Source organism: Micrasema longulum, unplaced genomic scaffold, assembly GCF_059751315.1.
Source record: "Micrasema longulum isolate JH-2025_06_02 unplaced genomic scaffold, ASM5975131v1 h1tg001527l, whole genome shotgun sequence".
In the NCBI taxonomy this organism is placed as follows: domain Eukaryota; kingdom Metazoa; phylum Arthropoda; class Insecta; order Trichoptera; family Brachycentridae; genus Micrasema; species Micrasema longulum.
In genome coordinates, this window is record NW_028278710.1 from 464,186 (window position 1) to 481,612 (window position 17,427).

Sequence of the window (17,427 nt, forward strand, 5' to 3'; positions counted from 1 at the left end):
ATAACTATGTTCGTATTTTATTAATGTATGTTGTGGCTTGGAACATATTTTGGCCATAAATGTGAATTATTCCTATGTAAAGCGATTTTTGCAAAAATATTAATTGTGTGTAGCTCGTAATTCATGTTTAGCTCAAAGCTCTACTGTGAAATGATTATCATTATCTTAAGTTTTTACAAAGCTAGCAATAAATATAATGGATTCACTTTTGAGATCTTAATTAAAGAGTAGGTTTAAACCTAAATCGCAGTGTGAATCATTAATGATTCACACTGCGATTCAACCCAAAGAAACCAACCCAAAGTATTGCAATATTAATTTACCATTATTTATCCATAAAATATTCATATATATCCATAAACTATTAAGTTTGTTAGTGAAATGTTTTTATGGAAGTTCATTTTAATTTATTATGGAAATAAAATACGCAACTAGTGACGTCATGCAAAGTAGTTAAATTTTATTATTTTTTCTCTAATTTTTACCGCGAATAAAAACACATTTTTCATGTCTCAGGCAAAATGCAAAACAGCTAAACTTCGTTCAGCCATTTCACAATATGGCCATTTCACAATGCGGCCTCCATGGTGTAGTGGTCAAGACGCCTGACTCACGCTCGGAAGGTTCCGTGTTTGATTCCCAGTGAGAACACAAAAATTAAAATGTGATTTTTCTTAAGCCTGGGTGTTCTGTGATGTAATTCACCACTGTAATTAGGCCTCCTGGCCTGTTGTAATGCAAAAAAAAAAAATGAAAAAAAAAATGGAGCCGTTTCGTAATTTGCCTAGGCAATATGTAATTCACTTTTAATGACAATCCGCCTGCGACGTATACATTATTCAACATGTTTTTTATTAAATGATAAAACAGTTTTGCAGAAACTGCAACTCACAATCGAGGACCGTTTTAACAAAGCAAAATATCAACAAAATGTAAATTTTTCAGGAGAATGTTTTTTCATGTTAAAAATAAAACTATTACGATTTCAAATAAAATAAAAATGACATTTTATAGATATGTAAAATCAACAATGTAGAATCAGTAGAATTATTTATAAAAATGTTCTAAATTTACGAATTTTCACAAAAAAGAATTATCTACATATTTTTGTGATATGAATGTATGGAAAATTGATTTATGTCGGGAATTAAATTAGTTTACTTTTGCGTGATGATGATAACAAAATATATTTCAAATAATATTATTTTATTATTATTATACAGTAGGCCGGAAGTTTCTTCACATCTTCTTTTTTCTTGGCCGAAATTATGTTTTGTTTGTGATTTTTTTCGACTTTAAAAAACTCAACACCCCAAAAAAATATTCAGATATTTCGCTTTGCGAAAACTCTATGAAGTGTAGATATTTATTTATTTTTTTTATTAAAAAAATAAATATTTGAGTTCTTATGATTTACCCAAACATTTAATTTTGAGAGCCATTTTCAACCAGTTGTAAATAACTCACTATTAGAAAATGGGAATCGAGCTGGGGTAGAGTGGGATTCGAAGCACGGACCTTTGGTTCGCGAATCCGAGACACTAGCCACAGGACCACAACCCTATTCTTTTTTAAAATATATTTTGTTAATTTCACGATACTTGAATCGCTGCAACTTTGCACGCATATTGTTTTGTTAAAATTTTATTTCACCAATGATAGAGCTCATATGGGAGAACCCATTTCAATAAAAAACGCAATTGGTTTTTTTGTAGAAATTTCACTGTGTGAAAACGGTCCTCAATTTTCGCATAGGCTTGATGATTTTGTATAGTTATCAGATTTTACCAAAGTATTATAATTATATTCCATATCTGTCCAGTCTTCCCAATTTTTAAAACATATATAAATGTAGTTATAAATCCATTTGTTTGTTTGACAGACAGGCCTGTATATGAAACCGCCCAGACTCGCCTATTCCTTTCCCTAATATATAATTCCTTTATTTCTATCGTCTATCTAATTTTAAATTGGTTATAATAATCTTGTAAACCGGCACTGATGATATATTTATACTATACTCCCAATATGATTACTAAAACTAATAAGCGCATTAGATTAAAGCAAAATAAAAACACCAAATCTAGCTAATTTTAAATATGAAACGTGTGATTATATAAATGTAGTTGCTTTATTTATTTGTAAATTATATATTTATTACTTCAGTATCCAATCAGTATTTAATATTGCTAAATTGGCTAGTTGATTATTTAAGTTATTAAATGTAGGAACAAAAAATGTCAAGTTACTACTTGCATACCCTGCAAAATCCAATATTTAAAAAAAGTGAGATATTAATTGAAACTAATTAAGAATACAATTTTTTACGATAATTTTGACATTGTCAGTTGAAAATACGGGCTAATTTGTAAGACTTGATTTTTAAATTATCGGTATTGCAAAGTTGGTAATGTATAAAATTAAATTTATTATTTCACTACTGTTTCTTGACATAATCATGCTTATGTATAAAATATATACTGATTACTACAAAAAAAAATAGTTTTGAAAATAAGTTGATGTTATTTATTTATTTATTTTATTTGGGATTTTTACAGCTATTACATAAACAAAATAAGTAGAAAAATCTTAACAATGCTAAAGCCAATTAAAAAAATCCACTGTAAATATAATGACACATAAAATATAAGAAAAGAAGTTTAGTAATTGTATTTGTGTGACGTTTGTATTCATGTGTATGTGAATGTGTGTATGCGTGAATGAATGAGGGAGAGGATACATGTGCGTGTGGGAATGAATGAGGGAGAGGGTGCGTGTGTGTGGGTGCGTAAGTATAAAAAAATAATTGTTTAAAACTTGTAAATTGTATTAAAAATGGTACAATAAAGAGCTTAGTAAAAAGTTAGAAACCTTTTTGTTAAAATTCAAATGACGAAATGATATAAATTGTATTTTTTTTAAGTATGTTAAATTTCAAAACCGTGTTCTGAAAAAAAGAAAAAAGCATTTTATTTTAAAATTTAACTGATACACATCGAATGAGTAATGTGCGACGAGTCCCATACAATACGAGTACGGTAGGTAACCACAAAATGCAGTAAATACGAAATAATGACAACAATAAAATAAGGTTTGACAATACGCGAACGTTGATTCAAAACGAACACACAAATGCATATTATATGCACCTACAAAATATATAAATAAGAATAACATATAAGTTTAATAGAAATGATTCGGATTATAAAAATCAGGTGTCACAAACAGTTGGCCCGCAGTACGGGGATACATAATTATATTCAAAGATCTTCTCACTATAAAACTTATATTTGTAATGTATTGTATCAGTTTTTTGTGATTTACCAAAAATAAAGAAAGATGGAGTTTGCCGGGTTTGCAAGTAGTACCCTCAGTTCTCTCTACTTTTTATTTTGTTGTTCTGAAACCTTTGGAATTCAGAGGAGAAACAAACTTTTGTAATATAATATTGATAACTTTATCATTATTATTTTTTGAAACTTAATATTTAACAATGAAAGACGCAAAAATGGTATTAGTTTATTTTGAAATTGATGTTTAGTTACGGAAAAAATATTACATACCAAAAAAGACATTTTACAATTTTTAAGAAGAATTTTCCTCATTAGACTTACATATTTTACATTATTGGTAATAAAATTTTATCCGTCTGTGCTTGTTTAGCTTATTCACCGCGATGCTCACACACGCTTGTGAGCGCCTATGACAGCACTACTACGCGGTGCTCACGGCATACGTGAGCAATTTATTATTAAAAAGGTTCATAGCTTAAATATTTATCAAAGTCTATATATTCATGGACACTTGCAAAATAATTGTTTAAAGTAATAAATAAAATATGCAGCATTTTCGGCACTGGCTCGTCTCAGCACCTCCATTTTGGTCACTAAATCTTCCGTTGGATCGTCAGCATTCTCCGGTTATTTTAAATCCAAATTTCCGGGTACTTTTTGTGCATAACGTACGTGATTTATGATCCTTTGGTCCCTGTCGCTTAAAGCATAAGACTGACCATCTTGCTTATTACAAATAATCGCTGCGAATGGAGTACCGATGGAGTGCCTTATGCACCCTTAAGTGCAGATAAGGGAATCATGATAGTACAGACGTTATCTTTAATATGTGCGTATTTAATTTATCTCTACAACGCAGCGAGCGTAAGACTGATCACCTTACGTTCGTATAACAAATGATCAAACTACGCTGCATTTGGTTTACCAATGCAATGCCCTATGCACCACTGGTTGCGGAAAAGGGGATGATGATGATGATCATACAACTTTTTTTTTTCCTTTATTTAAAATTTTGAAAAATGGTGGTTCTGATTTTTGATAGACCTCATTAACATATAGTCAGCTTTCTCCATTAAATTTTCAAAGTCCTTTGTATATTAATAATCTTTAATAAACATTTATTCAATATTACAATATTTATTTATAATAATGAATCTTTTTCACTAATGCTGAATAGTTTCTAGTACAAAACCTATTCCGTTGTCGAGGCAGTTTGAGTTTAGTCATGTCCATTTCAAACAAACAGTGAAAGACACTAATTATGAAAATAGAAAATCGAAAAGTGAGTTTTTAAATATTAAATACATATTTATTTATCGATTAATACGCCTCAAATAATTTATTTTTATATGAATGTATATAATATATCAACTTTTGTTGCAAACATCGATGATGAAAACCTTCAATAAAAGTATTTTCAAACATTGAAAATGTAGTATTATATTTGAGACTTTAGTTACAAACTAGAACAACGATTTTTTTTATGTTTAAAATTAATTTATGTATTATTTTTATATCTAATGTTTTATATTTTTAAATGTTTATTATTATATAAGAATTATTTCATGCAAACATAACACAAGCATAAAATGACAAATACACAAACATCACATGCCAAAAACCCAAGCATCACATGACAAATACACATCTTCAACATGACAAAAACCCAAGCATTACATGACAAATATACATGTACAATATGACAAAAACCCAAGCATCACATGACAAGTACGCATGTACAACATGACAAAAACCCAAGCATCATATGACAAATACACATGTACAATATGACAAAAACCCAAGCATCACATGACAGATACGCATGTACAACATGCCAAAAACCCAAGCATCACATGACACCTACGCATGTACAACATGACAAAAGGCCAAGCATCATATGACAAATAAACATGTACAATATGACGAAAATCCAAGCATCACATGACAAATACGCATGTACAACATGACAAAAACCCAAGCATCATATGACAAATACACATTAACAATATGACAAAAACCCAAGCATCACATGACAAGTACGCATGTACAACATGCCAAAAACCCAAGTATCACATGACAAGTACGCATGTACAACATGACAAAAACCCAAGCATCATATGACAAATACACATGTACAACATGCCAAAAACCCAAGCATCACATGGCAAATACACATGTACAACATGACAAAAACATAAGCAGAACATGACATATCGTCGACGGCAATCCATCACCGCCTAACTTGAATTTGACCACTTTAGAGGAGAGATTAAAACGGTTTCTTTTTTATGTGTTCAGTAAAATTATGGATTTATTTTTAATATGTAGGTAAATCTTACTTTACAGTTATACATGTTTTTTTGTGTTCACTAGCAATGTTTGAATATATACAGACAAACAAATGACTTAGGCGGTGATATTACATACGCAGTGATGGATTGCTGTCGATGATATACACAAATATAACGCAAGCATCTAATGACAAAAACACAAGCATCAAATGGCAAAAACATAACATGACAAAAACACAAACATAATTTTAAGACAAGTATAGTTTCTATACTTTGCTGTTTTGGGAAGTATTATTATCGAGGCTATTTTACAATCTAAAGTTATTATAAAAACGATGTTTAAAATTGTTGGAAATCTTCAAACAAATGAGAGGTGATTTCTGACAATGTTTCCACATTTCTTAAACCCTCAAAACTTCAATGACATAAGCCATGTTTTGGGAAGTATTATTATTGAGGCTATTTTACAATCTAAAGTTATTATAAAAACGATGTTTAAAATTGTTTGAAATCTTCAAACAAATGAGAGGTGATTTCTGACAGTGTTTCCACATTTCTCAAACCCTCAAAACTTCAATGAAAAGCCATGTAAATTCATACTTCCATTCTCAAAAGTTTTCCATCTCTCTTGAAATAATCTAGAATAAAGACAGTAGCACAAATTAAAAAATAATTTAATTTTTAGCTTTGTCAATCCCGCCATCAACAGACATTGTATGTTGATGCTACTCTGAGATTTGAAGAACTTCTTTGAGAAGAGACTTTGGATGTCGAGACATTGACTGCGCTTACAACCTGTCATTACTAGCTTATGTAATCAAGTTACACATTGCGTAACATTCCCGGTGTCACTACTCTGCAATTGTTCAAACATTCACACATTTAAATAAGTGCGAAGGTTTTCACGGTCACTGTTATCAATTTGTTTCTTTTTTGGGTGATACCGTGTGTGTTGGATTTGTTCCGTCGTTTCGGCTACCATTGCAGGAGCCATCTTCAGGGTAAGCTGAGTGTTTTGTAGAGAAAAAGTGTGTTTGAGTACTAGTAATTTGTACCGTGTCGCAGTCAGCAGTAGGCACATTTCTATTCATTTTTGTAGTATGTAGTGCTGGGAACCATGTTGAGTTTAATTTAAGCCCGTCGTCTTTGTTTATGTTATTTGGGTGTCTGTGTATTTCAATTGCCTCTTTTATTATTCGTGCACTGTAATTACTGGGTTTATGCAAAATTTTCGGTTCAAAGGCGGAAAAATGTCCGGTGTCTATAAAGTGTTCCGCTATTGCGGATTTGTCAGGATGCCCAAGTTTACACGCTCCTTTGTGTTCGTCAATCCTTTTCTTTGCTGTGCGCCCTGTTTGTCCTATGTACACTTTATCACATCCTTGGCAACTAAAAAGTTTATAAACAGCTTCTGTTTCCAGGGGGTTCTTATCTATTGGGCTCAATAAATGGTTCTAAATGTGCCTACTGCCGACTGCGACACGGTACAGATTACTAGTACACATACTTTTTTCTGCAAAACACTCAGCTTACCCTGAAGATGGCTCCTGCAATGGTAGCCGAAACGTCAGAACAAATCCAACACACACGGTATCACCCAAAAAAGAAACATATTTATTCACACATTTCTTAAATTCTTCCGTCTGTCGAATTTTGTGAAGTAAGAGAACCGAATAAATTATTGATGCAGGAAGGGGTAAAACTCAGTATTTTAGACAAACTCAAAACATTGTTCCTTATTTTCTTGATCAAAATTTTTATATGGGTCCATTATTTTGAAAGTGCTATTAGCCAATTCGAATCTTGCTTCTCAGTGTTCAACGCACACGAACTTGGCCAAACTTAGATTGTCCTCTACGCTGTTCACGAACAATTAGACCAGTGTCATTTTCAAAGTGAATAAATAAACTTTAAATTGATTGCGATTGTTTTGACTAATTCCGCTTACAAAATATACATCTCGTATACATATTTGAATCGATATGTTGTGATCTTATCTATTTGAGAATCTCATAAGTTACGTACTGTTGCGAAAATAGGCTTAGCATTATTTTTGTATTACTAGAATTATTTATTTTTAAGATATTTTAATCCTATTGCAAACATGTTTGTATTTTAAATAATATTGTTTGACGTTTCATTAATAAAAAAACAAGCAATTAATATTAATTTGTTTTATTTTTATTTATCTTTTCAACTTTTATACAGTATAATATCTGTTATATATCTTAGAGCGAAATTCTGCGGCACATCAAAAGTTAAAATATATAGATTTTAATTTGATACACAAATTTTTAAATAAATTTTTGTTTTTATTTGATTAGTATACGTACACAAGTTTTGAGAGTAAGTGCTTGAGAAGAATATTAGGTATAAGGTGGTTCGATTTTATAACTAACATTGGAGTCCGAGAACGGACGCAGCAGCCTCATATAATGAGCATCTTGAGGATGCGGCGGTGGACCTGGCTTGGACACGTGCAGCGCATGCCTTGGGAGAACCTAAATCCGAGTTGGCTCTGCTTTAAACCTGCAGGCTCACGCCGTCCCGGAAGGCCGTCGATGACGATCTTTCGATTTTATTCCACGTAACTAAGAGGCGCTGGATTGACGTGATGGGGCGATAGGGGCTCCTGGAGGCAACTGGTGATGTCCACATGGATGTGGAAAAGAGAGAGAGAGGTACGTACATAAAAACTATACTATATTTACTTTTATGGAATCTTAATAATTATTATAAAATAATGACTTATTAATGTGATACCTGATGTCGGCCTCGTGGTGTAATGGTCAGCGTGTTTGCCTATCATTCAAGGGGTCTCGGGTTCGATTCCCGACATGGTTGATATGAAATATCAATTGAAAAGAGTGTTTTCACACTAGAATATTTCATAGTCCCTGAAGCGTAAGACTGATCATCTTACCTTCATGTAAAAAAAATGATGAAGATACGCTGCGATTGGTGTACTAATGCAGTGTCCTATGCACCATTAGGTGCGCAAAGGGAATGATGATGATGAATGTGATATCTGCCACATGTTTTAATAAACACGAAAGTTTTATATTTGGCTCGATACTTGACAGCACAGCCCGAAGTTCTCGGTCAAGACCTTTTAAGCATGACCGCTTATCATTTTTTAAACACTTTGTATCTCGGATTACGGACAACGCATGGTTATTATAATCACGTGTTTACACGGCTCCGGGATACAAAGCACAAAAAAATGCGTGAGAGTCTGTATATGTGCGAACATTGCAATGCGCAATGTGGCTCTCCATAAAGGCCAGTGTTGGCAAAACTATCATACAAAAATTACTTATTTAATTGTTCCAAATAAATATGCGAAGTTTCAATTGATTTAACCAAGTATTTTTATAATTATGACACTTTAAAGAAACCCTTTACAAAGCACGAAATTTCACAAAAATGGGCCGGGCACAGGGTGAATTCTATGTGTAAGGATTGCAAAACTTTGCTCACGTGAATATGTCCTTAAAAAGGAAGTAGTGTTTAGATGGTTTTGTCCGAAACGAAAACTGAAATTATATCTTAACTGAAATCTACAGGGACCTATTTGAGAGAGAAAAAGTGTTTGTACTTTATTTTTTCACCTAGTCTCCCTGGACTTGTATTATGTACTTCTTCCAGCGATACTTTTTTTTACATTTCTAGTAAAGAACATTTGTCCGATCCCTGCCAACCGCTCCTACACAGCGCATGATCTTGTCTTCCAAAGATTTTTCAAAATTGTTTTCATAAAACATAGAAATTGTTTACTCACTTTTAAGTTCTTCCAATTGTTTCTTTTTGCTATTGCACGGATACCGGTATCATGTAGATGATGATGTTTGTTTTAGGCTGTTTTTATAACACTAGCTTCACTTTGTCAAAAATGATAAGGATTTATCAGTGAGACACTTGTTCACAATGTAACTTGCTCACAGGACGGTAGAAAAACACTTGTTATAGTTCTACATTATCTCTGAGAAAAACAACAATTTGAATAAGGAAGGAACGGGATATTTACAGTCTAGTTAGAGTTGCAAGTATGAAAAAATGTAAATTAAGTACTTAACACATTTATTACTAATAAGTCAAATAAAATAACAATCAAATTATTTGTCTTTTATTAATAAATAAATTATTATAGTACAAAAGTAGACAGTTGACACATAAAAAAATGACAATGATTATGGGAAATATTGATAATTGCCAAAAAAAGTTGTTTTCTGGTTTGTGGTGATGAAAGATGCATTATACTGTTCTACAAGACGTTTCTGACGATTTGATCAAGCAAACTGTAGTAAAAATATTTCAGTATGAAAAACGATATTATGTTTTAAACATTTAAGTTTGTAAGTGAAAATTCTTAATGGAAGTTCATTGTAATTTATTATAGAAATAAAAGACGAGTGATACTTTAATCCACAAATTTGGAATATCCAGTGACCTGTTTCATCGCTATCCCGACATCTCTGAGACTGGTACCTTTATGAAGAAATTCAATGTATTTATACAAAACAGAGGTAAGGATAGAGAATTTAAAATTATATAAAAGTAAATTAAATTAAATAATTTTTGTCTTAAGGATCATTAACAAAGTGTTTCTGGTTAACTAATGAGTTGATATAATGATATTTTAATGAGTTTAATTTTTGTAAATATATTATTTTTATTTTCCTATCCATCCATCAGTTTTATTTCTGTCAATTATGATTTCTGAAAAACAAAGGGTAAAAAGTCATTAGTAAAATTATTATTATAATTTTACTTTTAGAATGGGACAATAAAAATAATATATGTATATATAATACTTAAACTTATAAAAATATCATTATCATTGAATTTCTTAGTGAAGATACCAGTCTCGAAGATGTCGCGAAAACGATGAAACCAGTCACGGGATATTCCAAATTTGTGGATCAAAGTATCACTTGTCTATTATTTCTATAATAAATATTATGTTTTATTATCTTTTTAAGGAATAACACAGTATCTAGAGATTCATAAGCAAAAACAGCGTAGATATGGCACACATTGGTTTTATACTTGGAAAAAATTGCCAATCTGAGTATTTACTTATGATTACTTACAGTTTTTAATAATTTGCATAAAGTTGATAAATACTGAAAAGCGTTGTATCTCAAAATACAACTTGCAAATAGCTGCCTTTTTGCTAATGACGGCAGTATAATTAAGTGTGAAGTGTGCAAAAGGTATTGAGATGAATTGTAAGTATTTAAAATGTAGAATATTTTGGGTTGGTCCAAATGCTTGTCGATAAACCCAAAATATTATAATAAAACCAACTGGTCCAAGAAGTTTAAAAATAGGAAAATTGTTTTCAGGCGTTGCCTAGTATGGGAAATAATTCGATCAGATGAATCTCTTCACAACAATAAAGGTTTCGGCTCTTTAACTTCACTAAAATCAACAGATGGAAGAATTGAAGAAATTTGGATGTTCAAACAGTCAAAAAGGCGAATGTTACACAGTTGTAGTCACTGAAACCAGCCAGTGACAGGTCATAAGCCCTGTAAATGCCTAGACTTCCATATTCCCTTCTCCAAAATGTTTTCCACTCTGTTGAAATTTTATTATTCTTTTATAACAAACAAAAATAATTTACAAGTTATTTCTATCTATTTAATTTCCATATTCACATATAAGAAAACACGTAACAGTGGAAAAAATAGAATTTTGAATATAGTATATATATATAGATACATATATATTTTTTTTAAAGTTAAGGCTATTTTAAAATTATGTAACAAATATATAAAATTAATTAATTCAATTTAGGAACATTATTGCAAAATAAAACAATTAAAATTCTCCAAAATTTAAATTGTGTAGTATATAAGATTATGTGCCGTCATTTTTATTCTTACTTTTGATTGTGTTCAATTTAATTATGTTTTTTATCAATCTCTAAAAATAATTTATTTGATACAGATCTAAAAAGTAATGACGGTTTTTTAAATTAAGCAAAAAACAGTAATTACTATCTGCTAACCACATTTAAAAAAATTAAATCTGTTTAAAAAAATGGTGGCTGTCAATCAGCTGACAATAGGTTTAACATGTCCGCAGACACGTTTTACTCATATGGACGCATATCATAACTGTCTTATTTTTTAGTTGATGGCTGTAGCAAATCTTATTTGACCAACATACTGGGATACTTTTGATGTTGACTGTTTTTTATAGGGACACAATATTTCCTCCTACCATGTAATTACTTCAGTTTCATGTAGGTTGAGGCCGGCTTTTCCCTTCCAATGTCTTTTAGACTGACAGCTATAGCCGTTAAAATTATTTCTCTCATTAAGAAGTGAAAGAAAATTGATACAATTATGTATGATTGAAGAGAGGGAGTTATTGTCCACTGTCAAAAGAAGAAAAGCCTCATACTTTGGTCACATATTCCACAGTGAGAAGTATGGCCTTCTCCAACTTATTCTGGAAGGAAAGATAGAAGGCAGGCGGGGTATGGGACGGAAACAGCATCATTGCTCAGAAATCTCAGACAGTGGTTCGGAGTGCCGGATGCAGCAGCGCTGATAAGACTGGCCTAGGATTGTGATGAATTCAGAACGATAGTCGCCTACCTCCGGTGGGAGCGGCAAAAGAGGAAGATGATTTGAATGTCTATTTCAATACACTTAATGATAAAATATATCGGATGGACGATTTAGACTAAAAATATGGAATACATGTAGTTTGATATAGTTTAATGTTTGCAACACTATAATAATTATTATCCATTACTCTGCGAATGCTTTTAGTCAAAAACCAAACAGATCAACAACCTTTGGACACAACAGTCAAACTCATCTTTTTCAAAAGGACCAATTGAAATTTGATATAATTTTGAGATGAAAAAGATGGTTGACATTATTCCTACTTATCTAAATTTAATTAAAAGATGGACTGATTAGGTTTACGCTTTATTTTTAGACCAGTTTATTTTTAAAACAAATTAAGAGTATTAAATTGAAATAAGATGTTGATAACAAGGCTGTGTTTTCCTATGAAACACATACTTAAACTTTAATATAATAAAGTGAGGTATTTTGAATTTGTCATTCTGCTGTTTAAAAAGGAAACTTCAGCTTACGATAAATATTTGTAATTTAACAATGGAGTAGTCGTGTTCTGAAACTGGCTGACATATTGATTTTTGTTGAGGATTTTAAAGGAGAAAATTTTTTTTTAGGAATAATCATTGCAAGAAACTTGAGATTTTGGACCGCGTGAGTTGAAGTGATGTCTTATGTTGAGGAGAAATTAAAACCTAAAAAAAATGCGTTTTAGAAATGTTTTGATGGTTGGAAAAAACGCTGGCATAAATTAATTATAATATTTAACGGTGATTACTTTAAAGGGGATGAAAAAATAAAGATTAAAAAAAATATATATACAAATTCTGCATTGATCAAATATTGTATGTTTGGTTATAACAGATGGGCCAGAAAAGATAAGATATTTAATATTATAAACATGAGTAACATATATTTTATTTTAAACATCCTTAAGATTAAGTTAAAAATATGCTAGTCGTAATTTATTCAGAAAAAATATATACACAACTTTTTTTAATTTAAAAAACATTAATATTGATTATGGTAACATTATTGTATGTTTTAGTACGGATTCGAAATGGATCCATAAGACAATGTCAGGTTAAATCCATAGACAAAATCTATGAATTTTTTGCTTGGTTGGCCAGAGAATGTAAAAGGTCTTTCAGCACATTCTCCAATGTATGTATTTAAATAATAAATTGGGCTATACAATATTTACATACGAGAAATCTGTATTTTTTTTAAATATAGATTGACAGCATTGTTTGACAAAAACCCTTAAAAATAACCAACTTATAATGAAATTTCATAGATGTGGTGTGTCATTTACACTCTTTTCTGGTGTTGCGTGAACAATGCATGAGTTAGTCTAACTAACTAAATTACATGTTCAAAGTATATTAATTTTGTTTTTTAATAGATTTATATTTTAATGAACTGTTTTTATAAATTGAAATTTTAAAACGTATATAAAAAAACATTGGACAAACTTTCTACAATGGGTTGAAATATGCATATTTTGAATTACCTGAAAACGAGATGTTTTGTGTCCCATGGGACAAACGGCACATATTGTGTTACCGTGCCATACTTTTATGCAACATTTGTTAGAACCTACCGTTTACCTACCATGCTTGAGGTATTGGGTTTGATTCTTGAGATTATCGACATGAAATATTTACACTGCAATATTTCACTGACACCTAAAGCATAAGACTGATCACCTAGCTTTCTAATGCAGTGCCCTATACACCAATAGGGTTTGATAAAACAATGCACAGCACAGTAATCCAGTAAAAAAAACTCAATATACAAATTTGCAATACGCAGTTTTCAAATGTCTTTGAATTCGTCGTAAAATTGTTCTGTCCCACTTTGTATTTTATACGTCGACTTTTCCGACGGCCAGTGGAATCTCTTTGAGCTCGCTCCGAAGGCACAAGAACTCGCCCAGCAGGCACGTGACCGCCCCGCAGCAGATGTTGAGGATCCACCACGAGTAGGAAGACGGGAAGTGGCTGCTGTAGAGCCAGCAGAATATCAAGTGGATGAAGTGATATGTGAAACTGAAAAAAAGATTCTTTGTTTTAACAAAAATAAATGAATATGTATTCAAAATTGAGTTCCGTTTTTTAAAAACTCGACATTCGCTTGAAACGTAAATTTACAGGAGAGAGTTTTTTGTGATTTGCGTCAATTTGCGTGAACAATCTTTGTTTTTAAAAATTAACCCTTATTGTTATTCTTAGAGGTGGGGGTCAGTGCCTATTCAAGCTCCTGTGCGACCTGTGAAGATCTATTGTGACGGGTCCCTATGAATAGTTCTCGCCCTCTAAGTCCAGGTCTATAAAGAGCCTGGCTACTGTCTGGAAGGCGAGAGTTTACATTTTGCTAAATCTCCCTCTCCAAGCCTAGATCCGTAAAGTATCGGGTTATTAGGTAGGGGGCGAGCTCTTTAACATCCTCAGGTTTAACCAGTGGTCCCCCGAGGATGAGGCTCCTTTTATGATGTAAAGCATCACATTCACATAGAATGTGTATTCCAATAGTGTTTCCTCATTTGCACTGGAGAACCTACATCTAGAAGTTTCGGAAAGGTTCATTCTAGAAAAAAATTAACCCTTACAACTAAGCCTGAAGGTAATCTAATTTATAATTTTCATTTATATATCATTAGTTCCCTTCTGCGATGGCACTACAGCCCATTTCGAGCTTTGGCCTCCTGCAACTTAAGCCTCCAACTCTGTTTGTCCTCAGCCGCCGTCTTCCAATTTGCCACCTGGACAAGCTGCGCTGCATCCTTTCTCACTTCATCCTCCCATCTCAGCCGGGTCTTCCCACTGATCTCCTTCCACCCGGGTGTTCGCTCATTAATCTTCTAGGGACACGTGAGTCAGGCATTTGCTGTACATGTCTGGCCCATCTTAATCAGAGCTACTTCATAAGTGCGGAGATGCTCGGGACCTGGTATATATTGTACAGTTCTTCGTTATACCGAATGCACCACTGATTATTCTCTCTCACTGGTCCGCAGATTCTTCCGAGTACTATTTTATTATATTTCATTAGCACCCAATATAAATGATGGAAATTAGGGATAATATCATTTATAGTGTTTTGAAAAATCAATAAGACTTTACTAATTTAAGAATTTTTTTCAAAGCCGGTTTTTAGCAATTTTTGATGAGTTTTTTTCAGATAGTCAATGCGTCTTAATAATGGCTTTAAATTAATTTTTAAAAAATCAAATCGCCATGTGGGGCGAATATCAGAAGGTGTGGAAGATGTGGTGTGATCAGATAAACCAAAACGGCAAATCTGATCATGTCAAAAGCAGACACAGCCGAAGGGCATGTATGACAAGATGTACGAATGTGGAAGAAACTAGAAATGTAAAGGGAAGGGAAATGGCAGTAGCAGTAATGTAACTCTATGTAAGGTAATTCTTGTATAGTATATCCTATAGCACTCACCTAAAATCTAAACACAATTTGGTTCGCTGCACGAGTATACTGAGGGCGATGCTTCCAATCACCGAGTTTAGTACAAACCCCGTTACCATTATCTGGCCCTCAAAGTCACGGACATGTATCGCCTGAAACCAAAATTGCTTAATTATTCATTTATATATGCCCATCATAGTCTTACTTAGAAAATTGGTACAAAATTGTGGCAAAGGATAGCGGTACGGTAAGGAAACTACGTGAAACTGAAGTAATTATATGGTAGGAGGAGATATTGTGTCCCTATGGAAAACAGCCAGCAACAAAAGTGTCCCAGTATGTTAGTCTAATTAGATTTAAACCGTGAACTGCGGTCCAATCGGAAGTAAAATTCCAGAAAATAAGGAAGGTATGATACGTGTACATGTGAGTTAGGGTGTCCCAGAAAAATTAAAGTTTTATTTTTTCAATGCATACCCTGTTTGAATGATGTCACCTACATTTTGTTTGAATGATGTCACTGAGAGCAGTTAATGATACGGCTAAAAGAGCTGTTAAGTTGATGCAAGACTTTCATGGCTTAGTCACAGTGGACGAGGAGCAAAAACAATATTTATTACGTTGCGTACAAGAACACAGAAAAGTATATCCTGACTGTAAAAAACAAACCTTAAAAAGAAAATTTAATTAATAATGTCCTTTAAATAATTAATATGTATAATACATAGTATATATGATACAATAATCAAAGTACCATTGTTTTATTTACAAAATAAATATTAAGTTAAAATATTCCCCTATGGTTTCCATACAAACTTTTATATTCAAAGTTTGACATCAAGTCGGCACGGGTTATCGCTATCCGATTTCAATAATATTTATTATTTCAGTTATTAAGGTCAAATGGAACAAAATAAGAGGGTATGCGTGTCTCAATCTGTAAAAAAAAATTTGCCCTTATAGTCTGGGACACCCTAATGTGAGTGGATCCTATGAGAAAAGAACGTGCGCGAATGTGTTAGTATTTAAAATACTTATAAAGCAATGCGAGAATTGGCAGTTTTAATGGATTAACAAATTACAACAGGGATGGAGGACATTTTAGAGAAGGAAATATGGAAGTCTAGGCATTTACAGGGCTTATGACCTGTCATTGGTTGATTCACAACAATAAAGGTTTCAGCTCTTTAACTTTACTAAAATCAACAGATGGAAAAATTGAAGAAATATGGATGTTCAAACATAGGCAAAATGGTGAACGTTACAGTGTGTAAAGTGGCCACTTAAATCAGCCAGTGGCAGGTTATAAGGTCTGTAAATGCCTAGCCTTCTCTAAAATGTTCCCATTCCCGGTTGTTAGTTTTAATGGAGTTTAAACTGTTGCTTACTAACCTGATATTTAAATATGTGGTCCAGCGTCCGCGTAGATTTGGATACGTCCTGGAACATGGCCGTCAGGACGCCGAGAGACACGTACAGGACGCACTGCATGGCCACTATTTGGGATATTAGCAACAGAGGGTCCCACTGGGAATAACGAAATGTCCCCGCGAACTTTTTCATCGTTTCGCTCGTTCGGTGCTGAGTTCAAAATATGTTCAAATGTGTCACCATGAATCAAAAACTTAAGTCAATTGAGAATGTTTATTTAAACGCCGACTTTGCAACGTGCGCATTTTTATATTTAAAAATGGAAATTTCACAATCTACTTACGATAAAACACAACAACACGGTTGAAATAATAACAAATTAAAATAATAACACGACTTGCGAAAGTTTTCGGTTCTAAAAAAATAATGACAAATGACAGGA

General features: G+C 32.5%; 1 protein-coding gene across 1 annotated transcript; it reads right to left on the reverse strand.

Annotated features, from left to right (window-relative positions):
• Positions 1 to 13,079: 13,079 nt before the first annotated feature.
• Sys1 (Sys1 golgi trafficking protein) lies at positions 13,080 to 17,421 on the reverse strand. The gene is made up of 3 exons (XM_088236248.1): positions 17,007 to 17,421; positions 15,645 to 15,766; positions 13,080 to 14,237 (listed from the first exon to the last, which is right to left on the reverse strand). Exons 1-3 carry the CDS (start codon positions 17,175 to 17,177, stop codon positions 14,054 to 14,056), a joined length of 477 nt encoding a protein of 158 aa, XP_088092374.1. The 5' UTR covers positions 17,178 to 17,421; the 3' UTR covers positions 13,080 to 14,053.
• Between the last annotated feature and the right edge of the window lie 6 nt (positions 17,422 to 17,427).

Bases quoted from the DNA above. Each gene is read 5' to 3' on its own strand.
- Sys1 (XM_088236248.1), bottom strand. From the start codon at position 17,177: ATGAAAAAGTTCGCGGGGACATTTCGTTATTCCCAGTGGGACCCTCTG. The intron at 15,767-17,006 runs GTTAGTAAGCAA...TTTTGGTTTCAG, and splicing joins ACCACATATTTAAATATCAG to GCGATACATGTCCGTGACTT. The intron at 14,238-15,644 runs GTGAGTGCTATA...TCTTTTTTTCAG, and splicing joins AAATTGTGTTTAGATTTTAG to TTTCACATATCACTTCATCC.